Source organism: Dioscorea cayenensis, chromosome 4 (assembly GCF_009730915.1).
Source record: "Dioscorea cayenensis subsp. rotundata cultivar TDr96_F1 chromosome 4, TDr96_F1_v2_PseudoChromosome.rev07_lg8_w22 25.fasta, whole genome shotgun sequence".
In the NCBI taxonomy this organism is placed as follows: Eukaryota; Viridiplantae; Streptophyta; class Magnoliopsida; order Dioscoreales; family Dioscoreaceae; genus Dioscorea; species Dioscorea cayenensis.
Window position 1 is genome coordinate 21,444,413 of NC_052474.1, and position 19,084 is coordinate 21,463,496.

At 32.9% G+C, this 19,084-nt stretch overlaps 1 protein-coding gene across 1 annotated transcript; it reads right to left on the minus strand.

Moving 5' to 3' along the window:
- Positions 1–16,929: 16,929 nt before the first annotated feature.
- LOC120258779 (4-coumarate--CoA ligase-like 9) lies at positions 16,930–18,617 on the minus strand. The gene is made up of 4 exons (XM_039266214.1): positions 18,560–18,617; positions 17,302–17,930; positions 17,127–17,258; positions 16,930–17,034 (listed from the first exon to the last, which is right to left on the minus strand). The coding sequence occupies exons 1-4, from the start codon at positions 18,615–18,617 to the stop codon at positions 16,930–16,932; spliced, it is 924 nt and encodes a 307-aa protein (XP_039122148.1).
- Positions 18,618–19,084: the final 467 nt, after the last annotated feature.

The following is a 19,084-nucleotide window of genomic DNA, read 5'->3' on the forward strand; positions in this document are numbered from 1 at the left end:
ATTTTATTAGTAATGGTAATCAAAGGGAGGAGGTGAGTTCGCGTTTCCCACATTGGTTTTTTGTGTGAAACGGGAATCGATTCACCTTTTTGGCGGGAGGGAAACGGATTAGGAGTTAGGGGTTATATGCGGGTAACTTGTTGTCAGCTTTGGATTAAGGTTGTTTACAATATAACCCCTAGAAAATATCAAAATTAAGTGGTGTTTGATGTTTGTGAATTTTGGCTGAAAAATTTAGAATTTTTTTTCCTTTTATATGAATGAATTAAATATATGTATATATATACACACAAAAATTAAGAACAGAAACAAAAGGCTCCATTGAAATTAAAAATTAATTGAGAGTATCATCTAATCAAATTACCTGAGAGAACGTGTAACAAGAAAGGCCTTAAGTTTAGTCAACTGGATCCTTTAATAGTGTTGATGGTCACACATGTGTTTGTACAAAAATAATAATAATAATAATAATAATAAATAAATAAATAAATTCATAGCTTTATATTTTTTTGAGAAAAAAAGACTAAATTAATTTCAAAATGGTGATACGTATTATTGATTGTGACAAAGATAATAGGGTCGTTATAATGGTAATAAATCTCCCGCTGTTGATTTGAGTATGCTATTCAAATTCTGGGTTAGCGAATGAGAAATAAAGATTAGACGATTTTTATCAATCTGTGCACAAGTTTTTGACTAATTTGTATTTTTCATTTGTTTAAAATAAATTCTGACAGAGAACTCATCATCATTATTATTACAAACAATGAAATGATTCAAGTGCATGATTTCTCATCTCTCTTTTTAAGATTTTTCCACCTTGAGATTTTGGTATGGCATCAATAAAAACCACTCTTTTTATTTTCTTATGTGGCTCAACCTGTAAATAAGAAAAAAGAATTTTCATATTAAAACTAATACAAAAAATTTAAACTAATTAATAGATGAAATGCCACCTGTAAATTTAAAAGCATGCTATTTGTTTTGGAAAAAATTGTTTGCAAATCCCTATAAAAGTGAATAATAGCAAATATACACATATAAAAATTATATTGACTTATCATATCCCTATATATAAGACCTTGTTTATTTATTTTTAAATTTTTATGGTTGAAACTTAATCTACAAATTTTAGATAAATATGCATTGATCATTTTTTTTAATGAATGAAAACAAGAGGATAAATGATAGCTTAATATTTTTTATAAAAATTTTATAATTGACTTTTGCTTGAACCTAATGAAGTGTGATTTTTGAAGGTACATAGCATATACCAATTTTTATAAAGATTTACAAGTATGACTAGATGAATTTAATAAATAAAAAGAAAAGTAATTTAAAACTTGGCAACATAAAAGAAAAATAGAAAATTAGATGGAAGTGTCAAGCAAAAGTAGTGAGTAAACATGCCTGTTTTGCAATAAAATCCATGATATCTTCGTTGGTTAAAATACTCTTTGGTTTTTTTTACTACAAAAGCCATGGGAATTTCTTCTGTTTTTCCAATGGGATACCTGTAATATATTTAAAGCATTTAATAAATACAATGATATTTGAACTAATTAAATCTCTTAAGTAATACTCTTAAATGTAAATGTTTTTTGATAATTAAAAATCACCACATTTAAGTAAAAAAAATTTATATATAAATATTTTACAAATTTTGTCTCATAAACATGATAAACTGTGCATATAATTTGATTAATAAATTATTTTGTGATCCGACTCAAGAAGTGATTCAATATTTTTTTTAAGAAAAAAAAATTACCTAAAAAGACTATTTTTGTGAGATTAGTGGTGAAAGTAGTGCATTGTTCTTCTTATATCAATTAAAAATAAATAAATAAATCTTTGCATTTGATTTAAACAGCCAAGTACAACATCAAATTGGAGAGTTGACTTGAGGTAGGTACAATCCAATTATGGAAGGACATCAACAGGTGTTACAATCATATTTAGATAAGATTTAATAGTGTAAGCACTCTATTGTCCTAATTAAAGATATCTTTTGGAACTATATGACTTTAAAAAGTGAGCCTTTGTTTGATATCTAAATTCACTGCTAAGTAATCAATAATAGTGCATGAACAAAATGAACACAGTTAAATATAACATACCCAATCACAGTAACATCATCTATTTCTGAATAGCATTTCAGTATTTGCTCCAATTCAACTGGGCATACCTAAATAAATCAATAATTAACAAAATAATAATGAACAATTTTATCTGCTATTATCAATATCCTCCTGTTTTACTCCCTCCATTCGACGTAAAGCAAGATGATCCAGCTGTGATTCTTTTCTCCTCCGGCACGACAAGCCAAACCAAAGGCGCCGTCCTAACTCATCGTAACCTCATTGCGACTGTCTCGAACAACTCTGCCACTCAAACAAGCCTACAGAATTTGGAATCTGCTAACAGAGTCACACTCTTTGCCAACTCTATCTTCCACATCTTTGGCTTTTCTTTGTTGCTAACATCATTGGCTCTAGGAAAGACTGCGGTGCTGATTGAGAAAGTGGATCTTGAGACCATTTTGCATGCTGTGGAGATTCATCAGGTGGATCTACTAATCACATGGCCATCTTTGCTGCCATCTCTATTGGAATCTAGCATCATCTCCAATTTCGATCTCTCGTCACTTCGCATAATAATTTATGCTGGTGCTTCTGTTCGACGTGAGATCACCGAGCTTTTTGTAGTAAGATTTCCATCAGTCAAGCTCTTTCAGGTAAGAATTCCTCACTCACTTCAAATTACAATGATATTGAGGAATGTACATTTATAAGTAGTCATTTGATTGGGATTGGAATTACTAGCGGTATTCGATGACGGAGTCCGGCGGATCAGGATTTGTGTCGGAGTAAGATAAGGATAAAAAAGAGTCGATAATAGCCGAGTGTCGAGGAGGAGGGGAAGGAATGAGAGAAAGAATGTAGGAGGTGATGGAGAGAGGAATGGAAGGAGGAAGGAGAGAAAGAGGGGGATTGAGAGTGTAGTATATGCCATTAATTGTCTTTGCAATATCCATTTCTTGGATCTATGATGGAGTTTGGAGGAGGAGAAGGAGAGTGAAACTTGGAGGAAGCCATGAGCGTGTGTGTTTGTGAGTAGGAAAACTAGGAATGGTCATGGTGAATGAATTTGAATGCTAAAATGAGTTGTTTCCCTCGTTTTTTTATTGAATAAAAAAAGGTATGTAAATCCTCGTTTCCAACATGGTCAATACTATTTAATTATGTAATGGGAGGCAGATCTATTGGCAATCTTTTTGCAGTGGCCACTTGGTTTATTTAATATGATTTTCAAGAGACAATGGCATCTCTCTTAAATTAAGTGTCATCTTTCAATTATTATTTTTTTAATTTAATACAGTCCCCACTCCAATTTTTTATTTTTTTAGTTTGATCTCAATTGTTAATTGAATCTTCTTGATCACCCCCTATCGTGGTCTGATATAAGTATTTTTTGAATTTTTTATATAGATTTCATCAATCGTTTAATAGAGACACTCTCTATGTATGTCATCATAATTAAGAAAACAAATTTACTAATTACCTAGGCAGTCAAACTTGATCATTAAAGCAAGTCGATTACTAAATGATGAAAAGCAAAAACAATGCTAAACAAGGGCAGAAACAAAAAGCTCCATTGAAAAAAACAATTTCTTTAGAGAATCATCTAATGACTACTAGATCTATTGCGTTGATAGTATGTTTATATGTGAAAAGAAAATTCATAGTTCTATATTTTTTAGAGAAAAAAAAACTGAATTTATTTCAAAATGGTAATAAAGGGCTCATAGTTTACGTCATTGTGGTTTTAGTACGAAAATTGTAGTGGCAGGATTTAAAATTCCCATATTACCGAGTGAAAAATAAAGCCTAGATGATCAATTATCAGCCTATGTGTAAACCTTTTGACAAACATAATTTGTGACATGAAATTCATCATTATTATCATAAATAGTAAAATGATTCAAGTGCATGATTTCTCAACTCCTTTTTTAAGATTTTTCCACCTTGTGATTTTGGTATGGCATCAATAAAAGCCACTCTTTTTATTTTTTTTGTCAGGGTCAACCTGTAAATAAGAAAAAGAATTTCTATATTAAAACTAATAAAAAAAATTAACTAATTAATAGATAAAATGCAACCTGTAAATTTAAAAGCATTCTGTTTGTTCCGGAGAAAATTGATTGCAAATCCCAATAAAAGTGAATAACAATAAATAAACACATAAAAATTATATCGACTCATCATATCCCTATAAGACCATGTTTATTTATTTTTATATTTTATGGTTGAATCTTAATCTACAAATTTTAGAAAAATTTACATTAATCAATGAGTTTTTTTTAATGAATGAAAGCAAGAGGATAAATAATAGCTTAATGGTTTTTTATAAAATTTTATAATTGACGATTGCTTGAACCTAATGAAGTATGATTTTCGAAAGTATATGAGCATATTTCATTTTTATAGAAGTATATAAGTAATTTAATTTTTTACTAGTCATGTTTTACTCTTTGAATTAAGTAGATGAATTTAATAAATAAAATGGGAAGTGATTTAAAACTTAAGAATATAAGAGAAAAATAGAAAATTAGATGGAAGTGTCAAGCAAAAGTAGAGAGAGTAAACATACCTGTTTTGCAACAAAATCCATAATATCTTCCTTAGTTAAAATACTCTTAGGTTTTTTTGCTACAAAAGCCATGGGAATTTCTTCTGTTTTCCAAAGGGATACCTGCAATATATTTGAAGCATTTAATAAATACAATAATATTTGAACTAATTAAATCTCTTAAGTAATACTCTTAAATGTATACTTTTTTGATAATTAAAAATCACCACATCTATATAATTTTTTTATATATAAATGTTTTACAAATTTGGTCTCATAAACATGATAAACTATGCATATAATTTAATTTAATAAATACTCCCTCCGTTCCTTTTTACTTATCACATTTTTAAAATTTTATTTGTTCTTTTTATTTGTCTATTTAAAAATTTTGTGCAACATTAAATAATTTTTTTCTAAATTTATCCTTTATTTCAATATACTTGTATAATTTTCAATAAATCACAATCAATTAAGCATCAAATCATATGTTTTTAGTGGAGTTTTAAACAAGGCTAATTTTGGAAAGTAATTAAATTTTTTATAAAATATAGGTAATCAATTAATTTTAATTAATTTTTTTAATCGATGTAAATTAGATAATATGACAAGTAAAATGGAACGAAGGGAATAATTTTTTATATGATTGAGAATTTATAATTTTTTTGTAATTTATAATTATGATGCGAGTCAAATTATTTCAGAAACTTTACCTAAAAGAATTATTTTTGTGAGGTGTTGTGGTGAAAGCAAAGGGACAAGGCCAATAGGCTAGAGAATTTATATCAATTCTTTTATTTTTAATTTTTTTTTAAAAAAACTCTCTTTGCTTTTGATTTGAAAAACCAAGTACAACATCACATTGGAGAGTTGAGGAGGGTACAATCCAATTATGAAAGGACATCAACAAGTGTTACAATCATATATAGATGAGTTTTGACTAGTACAACCATCCTATTATCCACTACAAATAAAACACAATTGACCAAATTCTAGATAATCTTTTGGAACCTTATGACTCTAAAAAGTGAGTGATTTGTTCATCACAACTGTTATAGCCCAAATGCTTGTAATTGACTTGTAAGCAAATCATATTGATCTAACCATGTAAATCTCTTTTATTTATTTATTTTATTTTTATTGATCTTTACAAGTGGGATAAATAATACTTAAACTAAAAAAATTTTTTCCTTGTCAAATATCTCATAAATAAGGGTTGGGGTTACTAATCAGAGATTAAGAAAGGTGTTATTGTTCAAAGAAAACTAGATACTGGGGCTAAAAATCTCTTAAATAAAGATTGGGGTTATTAACCAGAGATTAGAAAAGATGTTATTGCTCAAAGAAAAATAGACAATGGGATTAAAAATCTAAATAATTATATAAATTAAAAAACTTAAACATTCGATATAGAAACAAAAATATTTATATATAACACTTAAAAACAATACACTTGGTTACAAAATTTCAGAACAGTTATTTATCAAGGAAAATAAACAAAAAGAGCAGGTGGAGAAAATAGAAGTACAAAATGGAAGAGAAGAATTAAATTAAAGTAAGAGTGGTTTTGGTGGAAAAAAATATTAAAAAATGAGGAAAAATGTATTACATGGGCATGTAAGAAAAAAAAAAACCCAAAGACCTCAAATTTACTGTGAGACTTAAATTTCAACTTGAAAACTTCAGCATAATAATTTATATTAAATTATTTTTTAATTAAAGAAGTTTAAACATATTCATGTTTTGACCATATTAATGTTTAACATCTTGATCCACTATAAAGTAATTAATAATAGAGCCTGAATAAGATGAACACCGTTAAATACAACATACCCGATCACAGCAACGTCATTTATTTCAGGATGGCATTTCAATATTTGCTCCAATTGAACAGGAGATATCTATAGGTAAATCAACAATTTTTAAAATAATAATGAAAATACATATATATATATATATATATATATATATATATATATATATATATATATATATATATATATATATAGAGTAGAATATCCAAATAGTCTATCTCTCTTACACTTTTCAGCATCTTGGGTTCTCCCTATTTCAATTTAAAACAGCCTTTTTAATCCTCTTTCTCTTTTTGAATGAATCGATCAGAATCCCACAGTATATGCATTCTGAGCATCACTAATTCTTAATTTTTATTACTCATATATTCAATGAATCATATAAAAAATAAAGAATTTGTATTATTTTCCTAAATTGTATATATTTCAATGATTATTACGGATGAATTGTGTAGTATATTAATTATTTTTATGATTAGAACAGTTTTAGGGGATTTGATTGCATTCATTCAAAGAGTAAAGAGATTGAAAGAGCTTAAATTGAAGTAAGAGGACTAAAAGGATAAAATGAAATAAGTATAGGGACTAACATAAATATTTTACTCTGTGTGTATATATGTATATATATAAATTTGGGATAAGTAAAGCCACAGGCACCTGATGTGCTTTGCACTTGATCAGTTCTCTCACTCTATCAACAATGTGAAGGCATCCATCTTGGTCAAAATAGCATAAATCCCCAGTTCTCAACCAACCTTCTGAGTCTAACACTGATGCGGTTGCCTCACTGTTACCTACATAACCTTCATTGTCAAGGAAATGTAAATTTTAATACAAATTTGAATTGGTTTCTTCCAAAAGAAATAATGAATGATAATAAATCAAAAAAATAAAATTAGAAGGCATAATTTTATATGAAAAACTTAAAATTAGAAAAATCAAAGGCAGAGGTGAAGGAATTGATTCAAAAAAAAAGAAAAAAGAATTGATTCAATTGTGCTGAAAATTAAGTATAATAGTGGCGGCTCACTTCGTCATAATAATTTGTATATAACAAAATCTTAAAATATATTTAAATAAGCATTAAATTGATTAAAAGTCCGGACCTGGGCTTCACTCTACTTAAATGAAATTTGATTGTCTAATTAAATTGACCTCTAAAAATTATAGTAAATTTTTTTATCAAACAGAATTTATGTAACAAACTCAAAAAATTATACGCTAGATTTTGTTTGGTTTAAAGAGGGAAGGTGGTGAGGGGAGGGGTGAGGAGGAGTAAGGAAGAGGAGAATTGAGGGTTTGAAAAAATTTTATGTTTGGTTTACTAGAGGAGTGTGGAGGTAATGTTTGATTAGAAAGAGAAGTAAAAAGGGGTGAGGAGAGTTGCCACGTGTATTTTTTCAATTTACCTTTTTATATAAAATTGATCATAATAATTTTTTTATAGATACCTAGGATTATTTTGTACAAATTTTGTTAATATTGATATTGATATTAATATTAGTAATAATACACCTTTCATAATAGTAGGGCCTCGCAACAAGAGCTCTCCTTCATGGCCAGGGGGGTGCATCACCTGTCATTAAATCCACAATTTTAGGGCGTGTTTGGTTCGCCGAAGTGGAAGCCGAAGTGACTGAACCGGTGAGTTTCCAATGACTTCCTTGTGTTTGGTTCGCGGAAGTGGATTCCGAAATGCTGATTTCCTCACTTCCAAAACCAACAACTTCTCCATTTGACTTCGGCGAGAAAAATCCAGAAGTCGGGTTTGAACCAGCTGACTTCCGTCACGTGGTCCCACGTGATTATGTTTACACTCACCCTGCCTTTTCCCATTTCCCAGGCCACTTCCTGCCTTTTCCCCATCAACCCGTCTAGGGTTTGCTTCGCCATCTCTCCGTCTTCCCTCTTCGGCCGCAACCCGGCCTCTTTCTCGTCGTCTACTTCGCCCCTTCATCTCCTCCGGGTGATTGCCCTCTTTTACTTCACCGTCTACTGTCCTCTCTCTCTCTCGCCGTCGACCAGTCTCTCTACTACCATCTACTTGGTAGCCATCTCTCTTCCCAACGGTTGTGAGACGATGATGTTTATGTGTTTTTATTTTTCCAGTTTTTTTCCTTTTTGTTTTTCCTCGCGGTTTTTGTTGTTGTTTGTTTTCAAGCTTCCATTCTTGTTATTTGAGTGCAGATCCGCATGACCATCATTTTTTATGGTTTTATCATGCAATCTTCATGCCATCGTTTTCAACAGTTGGGTTTTCCGTTTAGGTTTTCTGAGGATGCGAACGTATTTGTATTTTTCCCTAGGGTTTATCTTCTGTCGTTCTTCTTGTTCCTTATAGATCTGGAAGAACATCAAAGGATTTTTTATTTTTGATTGCTTCTGGTCATGAAGTAATCACCGTACTCATGGTTTTTTCCTCATTTTTTTCTTTAAGTTTTTCTGAGGATGCGAATGTGTGTGTGTATTTTTTTTATGGGTTTGTCTTGCCCCATTCTTTTTTCTAGATCTACAAGAACATCAATTTTTTCCATTGTTCGATCCTAGGGTATTTATCATGTTAGCTTCTTATCTTACTATCAATTTTTTAGGGGTTTGATATGCCGTGTGTGTATTTTTCCAGGGTTTCATTCAACCGTTCTTCTTTTTCCTTACAGATATGCAACAACATTAATTTTTTTCCAGCTAAATCTAGTTTATTTGATATTGCAACAACATTAAATTTTCTCCTTACTTTTCTTATTTTACTAAGTTGCAGTTGTTCACGGTCTGTAATTTGCCATGTTTAATTTTGAAGATGCATTTTCCAATTATCTGATTTATGATCTTATTTTTTGTATGACAATCATAGCAAGTTATTTCATTGTTGCCTTTTTTTTTTGCTTTCCTGATGTAACCAAAGCATGTTCTAGCTTTGGTTTGAATGTTATTCTCATCCTTTGTTTAATTTTGTAGATGCATTACCTCTTATTTCGATTTATGCTCTTATTTTTTTGTATGGCAATCATACCATGTTATTTCATTGTTGGCTTTTTAATTTCATCTTCCGATGTAACCATAGCATGTTCTAGCTTTGGTTTGAATTTTTATTCTCATCGTTTGTTAATTGTGAAGCTGCATTTCCTATTATCTGATTTATGATCTTATATTTGTATGCAAATCATAGCATGTTATTTCATTGTTAGCTTTTATTTTTTTATTTCACGATTATTCTCGACCTTTGTTTACTTTTTGAAGATGCACTACCTATTATCCGATTTATGCTCTTATTTTTTTGTATGCCAATCATACCATGCTATTTCATTTGTTGCTTTTCTTTCTGATGTAACCATAGCATGTTCTAGCTTTTGGTTTGAGTTTTATTATCAGCCTTTGTTTAATTTTGAAGATGCATTACCTCTTATCTGATTCATGCTCTTATTTTTGTATGCCAATCATACCATGTTAGTTCAGTGTTGCCTTTTAATTTTCATATTCTGATGTAACCATAGCATGTTCTAGCTTTGGTTTGAATTTTTATTCTCGACCTTTGTTTTAAATTTGAAGATGCATTACCTCTTATCCGATTCATGCTCTTATTTTTTTGTATGCCAATCATACCATGTTAGTTCGATGTTGGCTTTTTAATTTCATCTTCCCGATGTAACCATAGCATGTTCTAGCTTTTGGTTTGAGTTTTATTATCAGCCTTTGTTTAATTTTGAAGATGCATTACCTCTTATCTGATTCATGCTCTTATTTTTGTATGCCAATCATACCATGTTAGTTCAGTGTTGCCTTTTAATTTCATATTCCTGATGTAACCATAGCATGTTCTAGCTTTGGTTTGAATTTTATTCTCAGCCTTTGTTTAAATTTGAAGATGCATTACCTCTTATCTGATTCATGCTCTTATTTTTGTATGCCAATCATACCATGTTAGTTCAGTGTTGGCTTTTAATTTCATCTTCCTGATGTAACCATAACCACAGCATGTTCTAGCTTTGGTTTGAATTTTATTTGCAGCCTTTGTTTAATTTTGAAGATGCATTACCTCTTATCTGATTCATGCTCTTATTTTTGTATTCCAATCATACCATGTTAGTTCAGTGTTGGTTTTTAATTTCATCTTCCTGTTGTAACCATAGCATGTTCTAGCTTTGTTTTGAATTTTATTATCAGCTTTTGTTAATTTTGAAGCTGCATTTCCTATTATCTGATTTATGATCTTATATTTGTATGCCAATCATAGCATGTTATTTCATTGTTAGCTTTTATTTTTATTTCCTGATTATTCTCAGCCTGTGTTAATTATGAAGTTGCAGTACCTATTATCTGATTCTTGCTCTTATTTTTTGTATGCCAATCATACCATGTTATTTCATTGTTGGCTTTTAATTTCATCTTCCTGATGTAACCATAGCATGTTCTAGCTTTGGTTTGAGTTTTATTATCAGCCTTTGTTTAATTTTGAAGATGCATTATCTCTTATCTGATTCATGCTCTTAATTTTGAAGAATTATTACTATTTCCTGGTATATGTATCTTGATGCTGATACTTCTGAATTTTTTTCCTACCTTTCGAGTATCACATGAATTGTGTCTGATCCATTGCATTAGTTATACACAAATACACTAAAATAGCCTTCCGCTGAGTAGTAGCCGCCAATTTATGAGTTCTATTTACTGACTTAAGTTAGTAGGTTAATGCTGAAATCAATAATGTCATCCTCATTATGTAGATGGCTAGCTGGATTGATAACGAACGTGTGAGGCCGTTGGTTGCGGCGTTCACTACCATTGTTGTGGTTGTCGCCTGCCTAATTGAGGAAATGAATCAAACTAGACAAAGGAGAAGTAAAGAACCATCTATATTTCGGGACCTAACTAGGAAAAAGGCATATGGAGCGTGTTTTTAAGGAGTGGTTGCGACTATTGTGTGAGTTACCTTAGGATGGATGTAGGGTCCTTTTTATGCATCTAGCGTCGATCATGCGTGACAAGCACCTCCTTCTCGACACACGTTATGTATCTGTCGAGGAACAGTTATCCATGTTCTTGCATATTGTTGGTCACAATACCAAAAATAGGACCATGAGGGTTGAATATGTCCGATCGGGTGAGACAATAAGTCGATATTTTAATAACGTACTCAAAGCTATTTGTGCCATCCGAGATGATTTCGTACATCCCCCTTGCGGCAATTGTCACTCGGAAATCGAATGTAACCCGAACTGGTACCCATTTTTCAAAGTAAGTAAGCTTGAAATATAAAATTTAATAATTTCCCCTTTGAATCATTCGTTCCATGTACCTTCATAAACTTTTATCGTGTAGGACTGTATAGGTTTGCTAGACGGGACGCATATTGATGCGTCCGTTCCCCCTCAAGAATTACCTCGGTTTCGTGGTCGAAAAGGCCCTACACAAAATGTCTTGGCTGTAGTGAACCCTGACTTGCAGTTCACTTATGTCTTGGCGGGTTGGGAAGGATCAGCCAATGACTTCACTGTCCTAAAAGATGCACTATCACGACCACAACCTGAAGGTCTAAAAATGATAGAAGGTAGGAAACCTTGAATTTTAGCAATTAAAAAATTTCAAGATAATCCACTTGACGAATACCATTCTTGTAGGGAAATATTATCTTGTCGACGCTGGTTATACCACTATGCAGGGTTTCATAGCACCTTATCGAGGTGTTAGGTACCACTTAAAAGAGCATAGTGGACGCGCTCCAACAAACCCCAAGGAATTGTTCAATCTTCGCCACTCGATGCTTCGATCTCGAGTAGAGCGTGCTTTCGCAATCTTGAAGAACCGTTTCAAAATCCTTACATCACATCCATTCTTCCCATTCAGGACACAGGTTAGGTTAGTTATTGCATGTTGCATATTGCATAACTACATAGCAGGTGTCGACCCAAATGATATACTTTTGGAAGAAGGAATCACTCAACATGATAACCAAATTATGTCATCACAACCCCGATCACAACGAGAACAGCGAGAAGAAAATCGACAATGGATTGAACTCAGAGACAAGATAGCGCATGACATGTGGGATCGATATAGTGGATTTGTGTGATCAGTACTTATAGTTTGTTATGGGTACTAGTAAGGACATCTTTATCGTTGCATGCTTTCTTATTGCCAATTTGATTTTTTTTCCCTTAACGTACAATGTCTGGACTACATGTTCTGTTTAAATTCTTCACTTTCCTTTCGTGGTTTATTTTGCTTATTCCTTGTATTTTTTTTTTACTTTGAACCACTTGATATGTCTTTCTTTTTTTTCATGGACAACACAATCATACCATGTGTTCTTTTTATGTTTCACCCGATTGCTGTTAATAATAGGTCTGTTCTTTTCGTGTTTCACTTGTTTGCTGATAATCAATTCTGTAAAATGTCGTTATTTTCTTTTCATTAAACTTGATTTCTGAAATCTTAATTCATTGTGTTGTTAATGTTGACCTATTGAGATGGGGCATTCTTGTTCATGTTTCACTCGAATGCACAATATCATAGTTCTGTCCTTTGCATGTTATTTCATTGTTTACCATGTTAATTAAGTATGTGAACTGCCATTATATTCTTCTCATAAATCTTGATTTCTGAAATCTTATTTGTTTCTGTTGCTAATATTGCCCTTTTGATTTCTTGTATCCTCATTTTTTCCACTGGATTCAGATGATGCATTCTTATCATGTTTCACTCGATTGCACAATATCATAGTTCTGTCCTTTGCATGTTATTTCATTGTTTATCATGTTAATCAATTCTGTGAACTGTCATTATACTCTTCTAATTAAACTTGATTTCTGAAATCTTATTTGTTTCTGTTGTTAATATTGATCTTTTGATTTCTTGATTCCTCGTATCCTCAGTTTGTTCCTTGGATTGAGATTGTACATTTTTTTTCATGTTTAATAATATCATAGGTTTGTTCTTATCATATTTCACTCGATTGATGTTAATCATAGGGCTGTTCTTTTCATGTTTCAGTTGGTTGCTGTTAACCAATTCTGTAAATTGTCAATATATTGTTTTCATTATGCTTGATCTGTGAAATAATTCAGGAAATGTTGTGTTTCTTCCCTGTTGATTTGTTTATTCCTTCTATCCTCATTTTCTTCACCCGGAAACAGTTGGGTGCATTTCTGTAAATTGTCAATATATTGTTTTCATTATGCTTGATCTGTGAAATAATTCATCTTGTGTTGTGTTTTTTCCCTGTTCATTTGTTTATTCCTTCTATCCTCATTTTCTTCACCCGGAAACAGTTGGGTGCATTTCTGTAAATTGTCAATATATTGTTTTCATTATGCTTGATTTGTGAAAATTTTCATCTTGTGTTGTGTTTTTCCCCTGTTGATTTGTTTATTCCTTCTATCGTCATTTTCTTCACCCGGAAATAATTGGGTGCATTCCTTTTCATGTATGACAATATCATAGGTCTATTCACCTGCTGATCTCTTGATTCCTTGTATGCTCATTTTGTTTTCTCAGAATATGTTGATACATTCTTTTCCATGTATAAGAATATCGTAGGTCTATTGTTTTCTTAATACCTGTTCTGTTGGTTTACATTCAACAGAATATGTTGATACATTCTTTTATCTGTTGTTCATTATATTCTGATATGCATGTTTTAAGAATTTGATACACATGTTCTTCACACCATTGTCAAATAGAATTTCAACGAATATGGAGGGTATCGAGCGTGTTTCTGAGAAATCATCATCAAGGGCATCTGGCAGTAAGCGGGGTACACCTAATAAGAGATGGAAGGGCGAATACGATAGTTTTCTCATTCCACTTCTTGTTGAACAAGTCAAAAAAGGGATGAAATGCGACAAATCATTTAAACGAGCTGCATTTAATTTTCTTTGCCGTCGTCAGTCAATTCTAGGTTCAATCTGACTTGAGTCTTTGAGAACGTTGAAAATCATTATCGAACATTGAAATCACGATAAGTTGAGATAAAAAAGGTGAGAGATCTTAGTGGGGCAGGTTGGGATGACGCCACGAAGACCATCACACTTGATCCTATGGTTGCCCTGACCTACATCGAGGTAACATGTTTCACTTTCCATGAAAACAATATTACGGCCTATTCATGTACGTGTGCTATTTGTTGTTAACGGCATTGTAATATAGGCTCACCCGGCAGCCAAGGCTTTTATAAACAAACCAATTGATCATTATGAAGCATTGAGGATTATATGTGGTGATGACAATGCGACTGGCGCGTATGCGACCTCTCTATATGCTGATTTCGATGATAAATCGAGGTGAAAGGCAATAATATGGAAAAACTTTGATGAAGGCCCGATCGAGCGCCAAGCGATGGCGATCTTTGATGTAAACTACGCCCTCACCGATTGTTGGTAGTCCCGCAACCTCATCCGCACAAAGGTCACAGCGTTCAGTAGGGGCTCGAAGAACCCTTCTATGATGGGTGACCTAATTATTGTGGTGGGGCGAAATGGCGACTGCCATTAAGAACCCCACCCTATCGGACTGAGCCATTGTATCGCGAAAAGTTATGGAGGTTGACGGGTTTCAGAAGAAGGAACTCGTTCAGGTGTTTGATTATCTGCAGTTTCGTGAGAACGAGGCAAGAGGATTCCTAGTCAAAGATATGGAACTGAGGAAGGATTGGATCGAACAATTTACATCGAGGATGGAATGAGCGAGATCCCGCGATTCTACTTCCTACTTATTTCATTGCATGTCCACGCATTTCATGCATCATAAGCGACTCATGTTTTTGATACGGAGTGACCCGACAAGTGATATCTTGCTGTCGTTGCGTCCGTTATGCATTTAATTTGTTTTGGCTTTTACGCATTTCATGCTCTTGACATGTGTATGTTGTTGAGACCTAGTTGTATTCCTGTTGCTATGCCATGTTTGGATATTTGTGTGTTTGTTACTAACATGGCTATCTTTCTTTTGTTTTTGTTCGTATTTCAGGTTATGGTATAATGGCAGTGATGAAAGGCAAGTGTGACATTGCACTGAGGCACACGCGTTTTATGGGACAAAAACCAGATTGGGGCGTTGGCGGGGCAAAAATGACTGGTAGTTCATTGCCAATCTTTTGCAGCCATTGCGTATCTCATTTGGTAATTGGTTCCCTATGTATTTTCCCGTTTCTAAATCTATGGATGTATTTGTTTATATGAGTGTGGCGAGGCAATCAGGAGGCACTTGCTGCCACCATTGCAGCCACCTTGTATAGTTTGTAGTCGCTTCGGTTGTTTTTACATAAACTATAATGCCAATGAATGTGCATAATGTCACTCTTGCTATTACCTGAGCCATGCCAAGAAGACAGGACTTGCTTCGGACACAAGGCAGACATGTAAGCAGATTATATGTTCATTATATGTTTAATTTTGGATATTATCTGATTTTAATTGCAATTACACTTGTAGGATCTGATTTATGAGGCATGTGGATGGGTTCCTTTGAGATACTACAAATACAGTTGTTCAGACAAAACAATGTTGGGGTCTTCTATTCAAAAAAATCGAGGTGGAAAAACCGGGTTCTGCAGTGCTTTTTGTTGTTTTCGCAAAACTTTTGAAATCAAGACGATGATGGTTGCATGTATTGGTAGATTCAAATTGTTATGTCCGTATGTTTTTCACTCACCATCCTGTTTGGTAACTATTTGAACAAATGATAGATCATGCTGAATTTGTATGGCTTTTGTAGTGAAGTATGTATGTTCCGAATTTCGTATTTTCTTAATTTCAAAGGGTTTTTTTAAGCAACACAGCTATTTGTTGCTTAAAATGAAGCAATCAGATCTATCATCCTATTTTTTGTCTTGGTGCATAGTAATGTATGGGTGATTGGAAAATATAAACAAAAGTTTCAAAGATGATAATTAAGGATTGTCTTATTTTCTTACAAATATACAGGTTCCAAGTATTTTTTTAATTACCATATGTAAATTTATTATATATATTTAAGTTGGTAATATTTTGCAAAACTGGATATATAACTTGTACTTAGGAAAAACAATTAGCGAGAAAAGCAATTTCAATTTAAAACATCATAATGCTAAAAAAAAATTAGAAGAAAGTATTAAGTCTTATAAAGTAATACATGCCTTAATTATGGGTTATAAGAAAACAAACAAAAATTAATTCAATTAAAAAAATGTATTAATAAAAATAACCGAATTTATCATTAAATATGTTAATAGGCAATGTTATATGAATAAAAAATAACCTATATAACCAAGATGGGGTAACCTCACCTCTATACCGAAGTGGTGTTCATAGACCCACTTCGGTGTTACCAAACACTAGAAACAACCTGAGTGATGTATTCCGGATTTTCATTTCCACCAGCCCAAACACCCGAGTGGTTCATCGAGTGGGGATTTCCTCTCAACCAAACACATGGAAGTCAAGACTTCTAAATGAAATTCACACTTTCACTGAAGTGATGTTTTCAGACTTCCCCCACTTCGGACTCTCACTTCCTAACCAAACACACCCTTAGCCTCTAGCGCTCTCGGAACTCCCCCTACATTCCCAAGTTTCTCCGACATGAATCCTGATCCGCCAGACTCCGTCATCGCATACCGCTAATAATTCCAATCCAATCAAATGACTACTTATAAATAAATGTACACTTCTCAATGCTATTGCAATTTGAAGTGGAGTGAGGAATTCTCACCTGAAAGAGCTTGACTGATGAGAATCTTATGGCAAAAAGCTCGGTGATCTCACGACGAACAGAAGCACCACTATAAATTATTATGCGAAGTGACGAGAGATCGAAATTGGAGATGATGTTAGATTCCAATAGCTAGAGATGGCAGCAATGACGGCCAAGTGATTAGTAGATCCACCTGATGAATCTCCACAGCATGCACAATGGTCTCAAGATCCACTTTCTCAATCAGCACCGCAGTCACCGCAGTTTTTCCTAGAGCCAATGATGTTAGCAACAAAGAAAAGCCGAAGATGTGGAAGATAGAGTTGGCAAAGAGTGTGACTCTGTTAGCAGATTCCAAATTCTGTAGGCTTGTTTGAGTGGCAGAGTTGTTCGAGACAGTCGCAATGAGGTTATGATGAGTGAGGATGATGCCTTTGGTTTGGCTTGTCGTGCCGGAGGAGAAAAGAATCACAGCTAGATCATCTTGCTTTACGTCGAATGGAGGGAGTAAAACAGGAGTATATTGAGATCGAAGGTAAGAGTGAAAAAGAGACGAGTCGATGAGGAAAGTAGGGAGATCGGTAGTCGGGAGATCGGAGATGCAAGAAGAGGTAGTGAAGATGATGGAAGGTTTGATTAGATTGATTTGGTGGGCAATCTCCGATTTAGAGTAAATGGTGTTGGAAGGGGAGACGACGGCACCGATGGAAAGAAGAGCGAGGTAGAGAATGGGAATGTTGGCGGAGATAGAGGCGAAGATGAAGACGACATCACCTTTGGAGATTTGGAGATGAGTGTGAAGAGCCGAAGAAAGAGAGGAGACTTGGGAAAGGATATCGGAGTAAGATAAGGATAAAAAAGAGTCGATAATAGCCGAGTGTCGAGGAGGAGGGGAAGGAATGAGAGAAAGAATGTAGGAGGTGATGGAGAGAGGAATGTAAGGAGGAAGGAGAAGGAGAAGGAGGAGAAGGAGAAGGAGAAGAAGAGTGAAACTTGGAGGAAGACATGAGTGTGTGTGCGCGCGCGCGCGGTTGTGAGTAGGAAAACTAGGAAGAATGAATTTGAATACTAAATTGAGTTGTTTCCCTAGGGGATTTTTTTTATTGAATCAAAAAAGTTACGTAAATCCTCAATGATTTTTAATTTTGAAATGGGGGGTAGATCTATTCAATTGGCAATTTTTTTTTTTTTGCAGAGGTCAGGCCACTTGGTTATTTAATGTGATTTTGACCAGACAATGACATGTTTCTTATATTAGTTGTCATATTTAAATTGATTTTTTTCTTTAAAAATGTTTTTCTGACCCCAAGATTAAAGGGATTTCATGAATTTTTTAAGTCTAATTGCCATACATGTCCCTATAATTGTGTATTTTCTACCTTTTTAATCATTCTAATATTTTTTTGATACGATTAAGTCCCTCATATTTCGATCGAGGTTGGGTCGCTTACAGTCACTGTAATATTTTTTTAGAGTACGATTAAGTCCCTTCAGATTTACATCATCCATCTACACTACTGGATTAGAATCGACCCAACTCGACTAAATACTGAGACTTAATCGTCTTAAAAAAATATCTGCAGGACTAAAAAGGGCAGAAAGATAAAAATTACAGTGACCAGTATAAAGAATTAAACCAATTTTTTATATATATTTCACCATGTATTTAATATTATATATACTCAATCAGTTCTTTTTTTATTTGTCCCATTTACATAATTCATACCGATTATAAAAAATTAATTAGTTGTCTATATTTTATAAAAAATTCTATTACTTTTCAAAATTACTCTTATTTAAAAATACACTAGTGGACTATATAATTTAATACTTAGTTGATTGTGATTTATTGAAAATTGTACAAATAGATTAAATTAAAATATAAATTCTTAAAAAAAAATTAATGCTTTACAAAATTATATTGTGACAAGTAAAATAGAGGAAAGGGTTATAAAACGTGACAATTAAAAAAGAAC

Bases quoted from the DNA above. Each gene is read 5' to 3' on its own strand.
- LOC120258779 (XM_039266214.1), bottom strand. From the start codon at position 18,617: ATGGATGATGTAAATCTGAAGGGACTTAATCGTACTCTAAAAAAATAT. The intron at 17,931-18,559 runs GTAAGCGACCCA...TCCTTTCCCAAG, and splicing joins AAAAAAATATTACAGTGACT to TCTCCTCTCTTTCTTCGGCT. The intron at 17,035-17,126 runs GTGAGAATTCCT...TGGAATTATTAG, and splicing joins CATCAGTCAAGCTCTTTCAG to CGGTATGCGATGACGGAGTC.